The sequence below is a fragment of the Castor canadensis genome, chromosome 1 (genome assembly GCF_047511655.1).
Source record: "Castor canadensis chromosome 1, mCasCan1.hap1v2, whole genome shotgun sequence".
NCBI lineage: Eukaryota > Metazoa > Chordata > Mammalia > Rodentia > Castoridae > Castor > Castor canadensis.
In genome coordinates, this window is record NC_133386.1 from 197,000,045 (window position 1) to 197,012,581 (window position 12,537).

The 12,537-nt window shown below is 36.2% G+C and overlaps 1 protein-coding gene across 3 annotated transcripts in view; it reads left to right on the forward strand.

The window, feature by feature from the left end:
* Ms4a3 (membrane spanning 4-domains A3) overlaps positions 1-12,537 on the forward strand; it is a 30,804-nt gene extending 18,267 nt beyond the window's left edge. For 2 of the 3 annotated variants that reach the window (XM_074069550.1, XM_020183757.2), the window contains exons 4-7: positions 7,520-7,576; positions 9,730-9,888; positions 11,648-11,749; positions 12,274-12,537. In XM_074069550.1, the coding sequence (XP_073925651.1) occupies positions 7,520-7,576; positions 9,730-9,888; positions 11,648-11,749; positions 12,274-12,393 (438 nt within the window). In that variant the 3' untranslated portion in view covers positions 12,394-12,537. The remainder of the gene's footprint in view (positions 1-7,519; positions 7,577-9,729; positions 9,889-11,647; positions 11,750-12,273) is intronic. The other variant, XM_074069554.1, reaches the window with a different exon arrangement.

Genomic DNA, 12,537 nt, shown 5'->3' on the forward strand with positions numbered 1-12,537 from the left:
CTTGAAAAACATAAATATATTTAATATACAGGAATCAACAGCATTACAGCACTATAGAGGTTATATATACCTAGTAGTTTAGTTGTTGCTCTTGAAGTAAAACCTTAGATTTTCTCATCATTTGTGGGAAGGAACAGTGTCAGTGACCCCAAATAGCCCTGTCTCAGACACCCATAGGGTACCAACTGCATTAGAATCACCCAAGACAATAGTTGTTTAACCATAATTATGAGGTCATATAGAAAATTTTACATACACCAACTTTATTTTTTTGAGAAAAGATGCAAAATATTTATTTAAAATTATAAAATAGGCCAGGCATGGTGGCTAGGGCCTGTAATCCTAGCTACTCAGGAGGTGAAACTCTGGAGGATTGCAGTTCAAGACCAGTCCAAGCAAAAAGTTCTCAAGACAACATCTCAACCAATAGCTGGGTATAGAGGCATGCACCTGCCATCCCAGTTACTGCGGGAAGCATTAATAAGAGGATTTCAGTCCAGACTTGCTGAAGCATAAAACAAGACACTGTCTGAAAAATAACAAACTAAAACAGGCTGATGTCATAGCAAGCTCAAGGCCCAGAGTTCAACCCCCAGTTCCACTTAAAAAAAAATATGTAAAATACATGTAACGTTAATACCAAAAAGCCAAAGCCTGGAAGTCTATTCATAGAAATAAAAAGCTTTAGTATGTAAGTTTGTTTGTACATGGAAGTGTATCATAGCATTACTTATAGTACATGAATAAATTATAGTACATTCCTATTGTGAAATGCTAATATACATTCATTCAAAGAAAAGAATTAGAAATATGTAAGTTAAGTGAAGGGGATTTCTTTTTTTTTTTTCTTTCATTCACATGTGCATACATTGTTTGGGTCATTTCTCCACCCTGCTCCCCTGCCCCACCCTTCCCACCCTTACCCCCTCAGTTCCAGGCAGATCCTGTTCTGCCCTTATCACTAATTTTGTTGAAGAAATGACATAAGCTAATAAGGAAAATAAAGCATTTTTGCTAGTTGAGTTAAGGAGAGCTATACAGAAATATTCCTACTGTTGCTTTCATGTACCCACGTGTTATGACCCATGTTGATTCATCTCTAACTCAATCTTTACATTGGTTCCTGATCCCCTGCTCATGATAACCTCTGTCATTTTAAGTTTCTGTATTATTTCCTCTGGAGTGGGGACATGTTTTGGGTTTCTACCTATCCCCATACCTCCTGTATGTGCTCTCCCCTTGTCATGTGATCCAAGTCTAACCACATTGCTGCATTTACCCTAGATCTAATGTCTGCATATGAGGGAGAACATATGATTTTTGGTCTTCTGAGCCTGGCTGACCTCACTCAGAATGATGTTCTCCAGTTCCAGCCATTTACCTGCAAATGATAAGATTTTATTCTTCTTCATGGATGAGTAAAATTCCCTTGTGTACAAGTACCACATTTTCTTGATCCATTCATCAATAGTGGGACTTCTTGGTTGTTTCCATAACTTGGCTATTGTGAATAGTGCTGCAAAAAACATGGGTGTGCAGGTGCCTCTGGAGTAACCTGTGTTGCATTCCTTTGAGTATATACCCAGGAGTTGGATTGCTGGATCACATGGCAGGTCTATGTTTAGATTTTTGAGAAGTCCCCAAATTTTTTTCCACAGTGCTTGTGCCAGCTTACATTACACCAGCAGTGGATTAGGGTTCTTTTTTCCCCACATCCTCGCCAACACCTGTTGTTATTGGTGTTTTTGATGATTGCTATTCTAATGGGTGAGGTGGAATCTTAGTGTGGTTTTGATTTGCATTTCCTTTATGGCCAGAGATGGTAAGCATTTTTTTATGTGGTTTTTGGCCATTTGAATTTCTTCTTTTGAAAAAGTTCTGTTTAGCTCAGTTGCCCATTTCTTAATTGCTTCATTGATTTTAGGAGAGTTTAATTTCTTAAGTTCCCTGTATATTCTGGTTATCAGTCCCTTGTCTGGTGTATAGCTGGCAAATATTTTCTCCCACTCTGTGGGTGGTCTTTTCAGTTTAGAGACCATTTCTTTTGTTGTGCAGAAGCTTTTTAATTTTATGAAGTCCCATTTATTCATTCTTTCTCTTAGTTACTGGGCTTCTGGGGTACTATTGAGGAAGTCCTTGCCTATACCTATTGCTTCCAGAGTATTCCCTGCTCTTTTCTGTACAAACTTCAGAGTTTCGGGTCTGATATTAAGGTCCTTGATCCATTTTGAGTTGGTACTAGTACAGGGTGATAAACATGGATCTACTTTCAGTTTTTTGAAGACAGATAACCACTTTTCCCAGCAACATTTGTTGAAGAGGCTGTCTTTTCTCCATGGTATGATTTTGGGACCTTTGTCAAAAATGAGGTGGGTATAGTTGTGTGGATTCATATCCGGGTCCGCTATTCTGTTCCACTGGTCTTCATGTCTGTTTTTGTGCTAGTACCATGCTGTTTTTATTGCTACTGCTTTGTAATATAGTTTTGAAGTCAGGTATTGTGATACCTCCAGCATTGCTCTTTTTGCTGAGTATTGCCTTGGCTATTCACAGTCTCTTGTGTTTCCAAATGAACTTCAGGGTAGATTTTTCAATTTCTGTGATGAATGTCATTGGGTTTTGATGGGAATTGCATTAAACATGTATATTGCTTTCAGTAGTGTAGGCATTTTTACTATGTTGATTCTACCAATCCATGAGCATGGGAGACCTTTCCATCTTCTGTAATCTTCCTTGATCTCTTTCTTCAGGGGTTTGTAGTTGTCCTTGTAGAGTTCATTCACATCCTTTGTTCAGTTTATTCCTAGGTATTTGATTTTTTTTTTGAGGCTATGGTATATGGAATTATCTCCATATGTTCCTTCTCAGTTTGTTCATTGTTGGTGTATAGAAAAGCTAATGATTTTTGTAAGTTGATTTTGTATCCTGCCACCTTGCTGTAGTTGTTTATGGTATTTTGGAGTTTTTGGGTAGAGTTTTTCAGTGTTTAAGGTATAGGATCATATTGTCTGTAAATAAGGATATTTTGACAGTTTCTTTACCTATTTGTATTCCTTTTATTTCTTCTTCTTGCTTAATTGCTCTGGCTAGAAATTCCAGTACTGTGTTGAATAGGAGTGGGGATAGTGGGCACTCTTGTCTTGTTCCTGATTTTAGGGGGAATGGTTTCAGGTTTTTTCCATTAAGTATGATGTTGGCTGTAGGTTTGTCATAAATAGCCTTTACAATGTTGATGTACATTCCTTCTATTCCTAATTTTCTTAGAGCTTTTATCATGAAGTGGTATTGGATCTTGTCAAAGGCTTTTTCTGCATCTATTGAGATGATAAGTGGCTTTTGTCTTTGCTTCTATTGATGTGCTATATTACATTTACATATTTGCATATGTTGAACCATCCCTGCATCCTTGGGATGAAGTCAACATGGTTGTGGTGAATGATCTTTCTGATGTATTGTTGGATTCAGTTTGCCATTATTTTATTGAGGATTTTTGCATCGATATTCATTAAGGACAATGGCCTATAGTTCTCCTTTTTGGAGGTGTCTTTGTCTGGTTTTGGGATAAAAGTAATATTGGCGTCATAAAATGAGTTAGGCAGTGTTCCTTCCCTTTCTATTTCATGGAACAGTTTAAGGAGAGTTGATATTAGTTCTTCTTTAAATGTCTGATAGAATTCAGCAGTGAATCCATCAGGTTCTGGACTTTTCTTTTTTGGGAGGCTCTTGATGGGAGCTTCAATTTCTTTTTGTGTTATAGATCTATTCAGATGATTAATATCCTCTTGATAAACCACCCTTTTAAATGAACTTTTATTTGGTTATGACTCAGTCACCTTAGTAGTCAAAACACTGACAAAAATCACCAGAGAACACAGGTAAATATTTATGGGGATTAAGTATAGAGTTAGGAAACCTAATGGCCAAGAATCATGACTCAGATGTTGATAAGGGATCATATCCCAGATTGTTGACATTAACAGATGGCTCAAGGCATACAGCAGGATCCCACCAACCTGTAGTCAATGGAGCCCCCCTAAAATAACAGGCTCAGTCTGGCCATCCTAGGCCAAAAATTCCCTTCGCCCAACATGTGGAAGGAGTAGGACTAACATCTCCACTGTGTTGACTCCAATAAAAAGTGGAGGTCTTGACCTCCAGTGTAGTGGTCCTTTTTGAGTTTTTTTTTCTTTATCCTATCTGGAGGGTACCCTTTGGCCTTTCTTTTCTTTTTTCTTCTTCTTTTTATTTTTAACTTTGCTTTACGTAAGTAAATCTGTTTCAACCCTCATATCAGTGCAGTAGCACTCCTGGTGCTCAGCTGCCAATCGCCTCTCTGTGTTTTAATAAACTATTGTTGTCTTAATAAATTTTTGGATTAACCTGTAGCACCAAAAATTTCTGACAGTTATCTTGACGAAACAAAAATTTTTTAGGACAATTTTTTGTAAATGTTATCAAGAACAATATAATGTTTTTAAGACAGCCTTGTTGTTAAGAGTCTAGAGAATTAAGTTTTAGTTTAATAGTACATTAAAGTTTGAGCTTACAAAACCTTTAATGTAACTCTTAGATTTTAGTCAACTTAATCCCTTACTTAAACATTTATAAGCTCCATCTTTTTAAGGATATCTTATTCTATACTCTCTGTACTTTATGACAATTATTTCATATCCCCTGAGGGAGTATGTCTTTATCCTTTATTTTTTTAATTTAAAAGTATTTTTTAAACTTTTATTTTCAAAAACCATACCCTTAATACCTTTTATATATTTTTTGTTACTTGTTGAAAATAACTCATAAAACTGTTTAACTTATAGCCTTACATTTGCGTGAAAAAACAAGAAAGAAAGCAACCTTAAAATTATTTTTTGTATAAAAACTATTTATAGCAAGCCCATTTGTTAATAAACCCATATATTATAAGAGAGAATTAAATCCCAGATTTTATTTATGACAGAATGACAGTCTAAAGTCATTTTTTTTAACTATCCAAATTTTAAGATTCCTGTTGCAGGCTGTGGTCTTCCTTTTCTTTTTTGCTCCTATGGTCTGAGCCAGAGTGTTAATCCCTGAATGCCTGCATCCTATGAGACCTGATTGAAATAAATTTTAAAACTGGTTTTCTTAAAAGTAGCAGTAGAGCAGAGTAAAAGTAACAATTTTTACATTGACTGTATAAAAAGAACCATCCTCAAGATGTTTACGTATTCATATGTAAAAAACCTAAGCAGTTTATAACAGAGATCTTTAGCATAAGCACTCTGTTTTTTTGTTACCTTGACTATCACATTAACCTTATAACAGCAGTTTAAAAAACATTTTGAAGATGCTTACACACACACACACACAAACACACAAAAGCTTTATAAATAAAGCATGCAAGAAAAAAATGTCAATTTAAGCGAGCATAAGATGAGCTGAAATTACAGGAGCAAAGCAAATTTTGCCCAATGCTTTAAAAAAATTCACACACACACACACACAAAATTAGAGTGCACTATCAAAAAACCCTTTTAAAATCATACCCAGAGGGCTATCTGGTGGAATGGTGGATGATACATCTGTTTTTTTTGTGAGTCTCCCTCTTTGGAACTGAATTTTTGTTACCCATCCCTTTACCTCAGTTGAGGCTATTTCCCAGGAAAAGCTCAATCCCCCAGTACTGGAGGTTTCTTGTATTTTAGCCAAAGTGCTTTCTTTTTACTTGTGTTGTTCCCCATCCTGATCTATCTTGCTGGTGAGAAAACCCAGTATGTGTTCAACCTCCCTAATTCCTGGAGGTGCCTCACAAACTTTCACCCCACTCCCTAAATCTGAGAGACACAGTTTCTCTCCAGATAGGGTTACTCAGAGGTCTCTGGGAGGTGATCAGGCTCCCCTTCCACCTCCCAAAGGCAGGCCTATTATTTGAACCCGGGTTCTTACCAGTTTGACAGGTTGGGCTCCCAATTGGTTCCTAAGCCATCTCCGGGTTCCTCCATTGGTTTGCTGGCACCTGGCAGGACACTCTCCTGACAAGCCAGGGATGCTGAGTCCCAGCACCAAGGAGGTGAAAACACCTTCTCCAAATCCCAGATTGAACCCTCAGAAGTGTTGCTGGATATTCAAGCAGGAAAAGGGGGCACCAAGGCTTTTCAGGAAGCAATATTTATTAGTGAGCTGGCAGCAGCTCAGCAATTCATATCTAAAGTCTGAGCCCTGAGAACAAAGGGGTCTCACCTTAGATATCATTCTAGACAGGTTACAGAAGCAAGAAACAAAATTTAATCCATGGTTGTTATATACAATTGTGTTGGCTACTTTACCCTCAGTGCTATGTGACCCTTTTCATGTTCAGCTTCTTTAAGTTTCCTGCCATGCCACCCCCCCTCCATACTATAAAGTAGTATAAACACCTTCTCTTTGAATCTCCAAAATTAAATTCAGAAAATGTATGTCATTAATAATTTGAATTCTTTCTGTATGCTGGGAAATATGTAATCCCCTTTTCTTAATAATTTCATTGCTATCAGGTAGCTAATATTACCAAGGGAATATGTACAACTCTATTAGGACAGATTTGAAATGAAGTTGGGGTCAGAATACAGAGTGATGCTCTTAGATAACACTACAGGAGGTCCCTGTGATAACTTCTTTATTATCTGATGCAGAGTTCAAAGCCTGCACCTGCATGTTTAGCCAGAATACAGTGATAGAATTTTAAGTAGCAATTCTTTCCTGTCATGACGGTGACAATTTTACTCTCACTCCTCAGGAGTGGCTTGATGAAGAGTTGTGAGATATGAGGGTTAAAATAGAATGAAAGTTTGAAGAAAATAATACATATAGAATTCAATTTATCAAAATTCAGCATGTATATAAACTCAAAAATGATACCTGTTGAAACTACTCCAGGAATTGGGAGGAGGGGATAAAGGAGAATAGTAGAGGGGGTGAGTTGATGTATGATATATTTGATACATTGTAAGAACCTGTGTAAATTCCACAATGTACCCCCACCCAGCACAACAATAAGGAAAACAGTACATAAAAAATTTGGCATGGAAATAAAAGCATAGTAAGATAATTTAAAAACTTAGAGGCTACATAGGTACAGACACTTAGATTATAAAAGATTTTTTGGAATAATCAGGTAGCTGAAGCTTAGATATACATGTATATGTAAATAAATCATTCACGTTAACATAGATGTAAGTATCACTATAACACATTACATTAACTATAGGTATAACTGTATGTACATTTTTAAAGAATCCAAACTCATAGCAGGCTGCTAGCCATGCTAGTCATAAAACAAAATGAAAAGGTTATAAATTTAGCAATAATGTAAATTATTTTAAAATTTTATTCACATAAAACAATGAGCAACATCAATGAGTGAGTTTGTCTGCTAGAGTGTGATTTTTAAAAAGAGGTTTGTGTAAGTATTGCTAGGTATCGATTAATCAAGGTAGGACTGAGAAGAAAATGGCTGAGACTTAATATTATGGTATCTGTTTTATTTCCTATTTTCAAACAGTTTATTAGTTCAGGATCCTTGTCTGTTGCAGCAGGAAGAAAACCCACAAGAATGCTGGTAAGTGGCAGTTCTTCCCCTTTTTCTATGACCAGAGGAGTAGAAATAAATTCTACACTAACAGTAGGAGAACAGAGATCAGTGAGGCTCACTTAATGCCCAAAAGAGTTAATTTTTTCTTAAAGCATTCAGATGGTAGATCATGAGAAAGTCATATAGATTGTGAACATGAATACCTGGGTGGCTAGTCTGAATAGTTGGTGAATATGAAACTTGAGAAAAGGCTTCTTGATTTTTTTGTGTTGTTAGGTTTACCTATTCTATTTTATGTAGGATCTTCTACCCTTAGTTTCACAAGTGAAAGTGAGAAATTCTGTTCCTTCTGTCATCCATTAAATAACTACCAAGTCTCTATTAAACAAGTACTAAGTCTAGTTGACTATGGAGTCATCTAGCTATTTATACTTCACTCTCTTAGCCCATTCATTCTTTTCCCCTCCTTCCTACATGGCTATTTCACCATTATGTTCTATCTTTAAACACCAATCCACGTTCTCTCACCCTTATTCTCTGTTGATGGCTTTGCTTCCTATTTTAAGAAAACTAAAGCCATCAGGAGAGAATTTTCAGACTTCCACTCCAACATCTACTCCATGGACTAGATCTGTACTAAGATATTTTTCAGTCTAGCCTCTAATCATAGGTGAATTCTGTGATTTTCTTTAAAGTGGACCCTTCTGAGAATTCCTCTTCCCTCCATGATATACAAATGTGTCAGTACAATTTGTCCCTCTCTACTTATGTGATCTTTCTCTAATTAACACATAAGCATTCAGTTACTGTTTTCAACTTAAAATGCATATGTGTATGTGTGTGTGTATGAGAGAGAGATGAGAGAGGAGAGGGGATGAAGGGAAGAGGGAGAGTGGGAGGGAGAAAGGAGAGACAAGGAGATAGAGGGAGAGAGACAGAGACTGTGGGATTATTTTTTCCCTTGCTAGTTAAAGGCACAATTTATTTTTCCTTTTGTAGCTAAATTTCTTTAAAAGAGTTCCATACACTCTGTCTCCATTTCTTATCTATCAGTTTAAACCCACCTGCATAAGTTTTAATTTTCACACTTCTATAACTGCCCTATTTAAGACCATTGAAAACTTCTAGTTCTTTGCCACCTGCTTTTCTTTGTTTGTACTCACTCCTTTCATGATCTCACCCATTCTCCTGGCTTCAGATAACATCTCTAGGCCCACAGCCTGAAGCACATTCACCAGCCTAGATCTTTCTCCTGATCATCAGATTGGCACCTCAATTTGCTTCCACTAAGATGCCTGAAAGGCTCCAAACTCAACTCTTGTTCTTCCTCCTCAAACCTTCTCTATGCAGTCTTCCTCATGTCAGCTGATGGAAATACTGTCTTTCCAGATTCCTAGATGAATAACCTGAGAATATCCCTGACTCTTCTTTCAAAATCTTGAGCAAGTTCTATTGGCTCCCCCTTCAGGCAATCTTCGGGTTTGACCCTGTCTCATCCTGTCTCATCCTGTCTCCTCACTGGGCTGACTGCTTCCATTTTTGAACCTTTCTTCTCTATTCTCAACCAAGATAGAGTGACCCTTTAAACTATTAATCTATCACCTTTTTTCCCCTCTAAACCCTCCAGTGTTTTTTTTTTTCTCAGAATTTGAACCAAAGGTAATTTTATTATCTACAGGGCCTTACACAATGTGGCTATCTGTTAATTTTCTGTGTCTATTTCCTAATCTTGTCTGCTTACCTTTTGCTTCTTGGGAACACTGTAGTCTGAGGGCTTTAAAATGAATGCTTCTTTGATTTCAGGGACATTCTCCCAGACCTCCTCTTGACCATCTCAGAAAACACTCAGTACTTTATTCCTCTCCCCATGTGTCATTTCTATTTAATGTCACAAACCACCATCTTTTCTCTGGCTCTGAATTTCCTTTGTATCATTCTATAAGCCCGCAGTACTTAATTATTTTTGAAATACCATGTAATTTAGCTAGTATGTTTATGACTTTATCTTTATTGCTTGAATGTAAGCCCCATGGGTAGTGGGGACATTCTAGTTTTCCCTGTATCTAGAACATTTTTGGTTGTGTAAACAGCATTCTATAAATATTTGTTCAAATGGATTGTTGCCAAGGGAATGGATAAAGGATGTGCCCCATACATTAATAACAATTCTTCTTTTTTAGATGCAGAACAGTTTTGGGATGAACATCGCCAGTACTACAATTGCACTAGTTGGGACTGTTTTTCTCTTAATACATTTGGTACTTAATAACCAGTTGTTTAAGGATTGTCAGTCTTTGCAGTCACCAGACTTGTGCATCTACATGGGTTCCTCATCATATGTATGTTTTTTAAAAAATATATTTAACTATAAAATATTTCAAGTAATTAAAAATGTACAGAAAAATAATATATTATGCTACCTTGATTTGAACCTCAATACTGCTGCCTATGAACTCTGTAATGAAGAGAAAATTTGATTTTATTTTAGTTTTATCATCTTTGATAACTTAGTTTTTAGTTTTAGTTTTCTCACTTTTGAGATGAAGAAAAGAATAGTACCCATCTTATAGAGTTGGTGTAAGAATTAAATAAGTTAATATTTGATAAGTAATAAAGACTGGTAATTGCATCATGTTGTATTATTGCCAGCATTACTACTGCTACTACAAGTACACTCTCCAGAGAGATTAATTTTTTAAAATTAGAATATATTAATTATAGAGTGGGATTCATCGTGACAATCCTGAATAGGCTTACCCTATACATTGATTAGATGGTCCCCCACCTCCTTTCTGCCCCACTTAAATTGCAAGAGGTTTTATTACTCTATTTTATATAAGTATATAAAGTCCATCAACCATATTCCTTCATCTTCATCTTCATTCACCCTCCTTCTCTCACATGTACACCCCCACTCTATACTGATTTTACAGTCCTGTCTTTCATTATTAATTCCTAAGTCAATGTTCAAAGGGGTTTAAGAGAGATTAAATTAAAAAAAAACATTTATCTTGTATGTCTTTGAAAAACTTTGGAGATTCATAACTTATTCTGCAGCTTGGAATGTTCAAACAAGGACTTGAAGTTTCAAATGACTTCACTTTTGAGTTAATTTGAATATGGTATTTTGAAAGTGAAGCTCTTCCCATATCAATAGCCTTCTCATATGTTTTCAACTGTGTTTAGTGTTTTACCTCTTCTGAGGTCAGTGTAGAAATTAATCTTTTTTTGAGGTACTGAGGACTGAACCAGGGTCTCGTACATGCTAGGCAAGTGCTCTACCACTTAAGCCATGATCCAGACCTAGAAATTAATGTTTTCCTTCTAGTTTGTTAACTATACCATAATGATCCATACTCTATGAACCTATGCATTCCAAATCCTCCTGTTTTCTGACATTCTCATGGGAGGTAGTGTCTTTATTTTCTTCATTACATTTTTATTTACCTGAGTTCATATTTATTGGAGTCTTTTTTTTTTTGGTGGATTTAGTGGTATTTTCCTGTCAGAGAAACTTTGTATTTGTTCTAGGTGCCTTGGTGATAATAGAAGTGTCACTAGTGCAGTGATAGTTTTAGTCTGTGTTTATAACAGCTTTGTTTGTTAGTTTCTAGGGATAAGAAATACTATTTTCAAAGTGGTAAAGGGTCATTTTTGTCCATTTTACTAAATTCTCTACTCATCTCCTTAGTTTACTGCTATTCAAATTGATAAATATTAGTGATGGTGTCAGAATTTTGCATCTACAATTTGTTCCCCCTTTTACTAGTTCATATGGGTTGATATAGATATAACACATACCTCTCTTTTCAGAGAAAATGTTTTCATGCTGTTAGCATGAGATTGGATTTCAGAGTTTGTGTTTCTGCATCTTTTTTTTTTTTTTGGGTGGGACTGAGGTTTGAACTCAAGGCTTCATGCTTGCTAGGCTCTACCACTTGAGCTACTCCACGAGTTCACGTGTCTATGTCTTCAATCTAATTTATGGTTCACTTTATTCCATTCTGTGGGAGGGAGAGTTTGTGGAATGGTTTCCTGTTGGCACCTTTATCCTCTGGATGTTTCCTCTGGGTGTGATATGAGGCACGTGTCTTCTAGGGCCTGGTGTCTCTGATGCTGATCCTGACTTTGCTGGAATTGGGCGTAACTGTCTCTATCGAAACCCTGTGGTGTCAGAGAAACTTCTGTGCTTCAAGAGAGGTGAGTTTGTCTAAATGACTACTAAGTCACATGGTCTTCAAACTTTTTCTCTAGTGTTTGAAATTATTTCTGACTCTTGAAATTAGAAAAGAACTTTTATGTGGTAATAATTTGCACAATTTCTGGAATTAGAGATTGTATCAATGTACAAGATGGAATGAAGCCTGCAAAAAAATTCAAATTTGAAAATGGAAAATGAAATAGTGTATTTAAGGTGTAAAAGTATACATTTTTAAACACAGTTGAAATTAATTTTAATTATTTTCTCAAAACTTGTCACTTTGTTGCTGTATGATCCAGGATAATCACACATTCTTGCTAGACTTTAGGTATCCTAGCTCTAGACTAAAAATAATGGATTCATTTTCTACTGATGTTTGTTGAGGGCTGTGCACAGTGTTCGTCACAGTAATAATCAACAAATAAACATTATTGGTGATGATTACAGAAGTAATGGAAAGGGGATGGCAGGGGAGGGAGATAACGATCTTGTTCTTGGAGATTGATGTGATTTTATTTTCTAGGCAATTGCTTCACCTCCCAATTATGTGGAGTCAGGAATACCTTCTGATGAAAGTGATTCTGAGAGTATGAATACTCAGCTTCAAATCTCCAAAGAGTCAGGACTTTATCCAAGTATTTAAGAAAACATGAGCTGATGAAATGCAATCCTTCTCTCATGGTCCCAATCATGAGAAACTTGTCCTTTAAATCAGTTCTTTCTGCTCTAATTGTAAATCCCATTAGTGTTTACTGGATGTGGATGAATAAATATATTTCCTTAGACA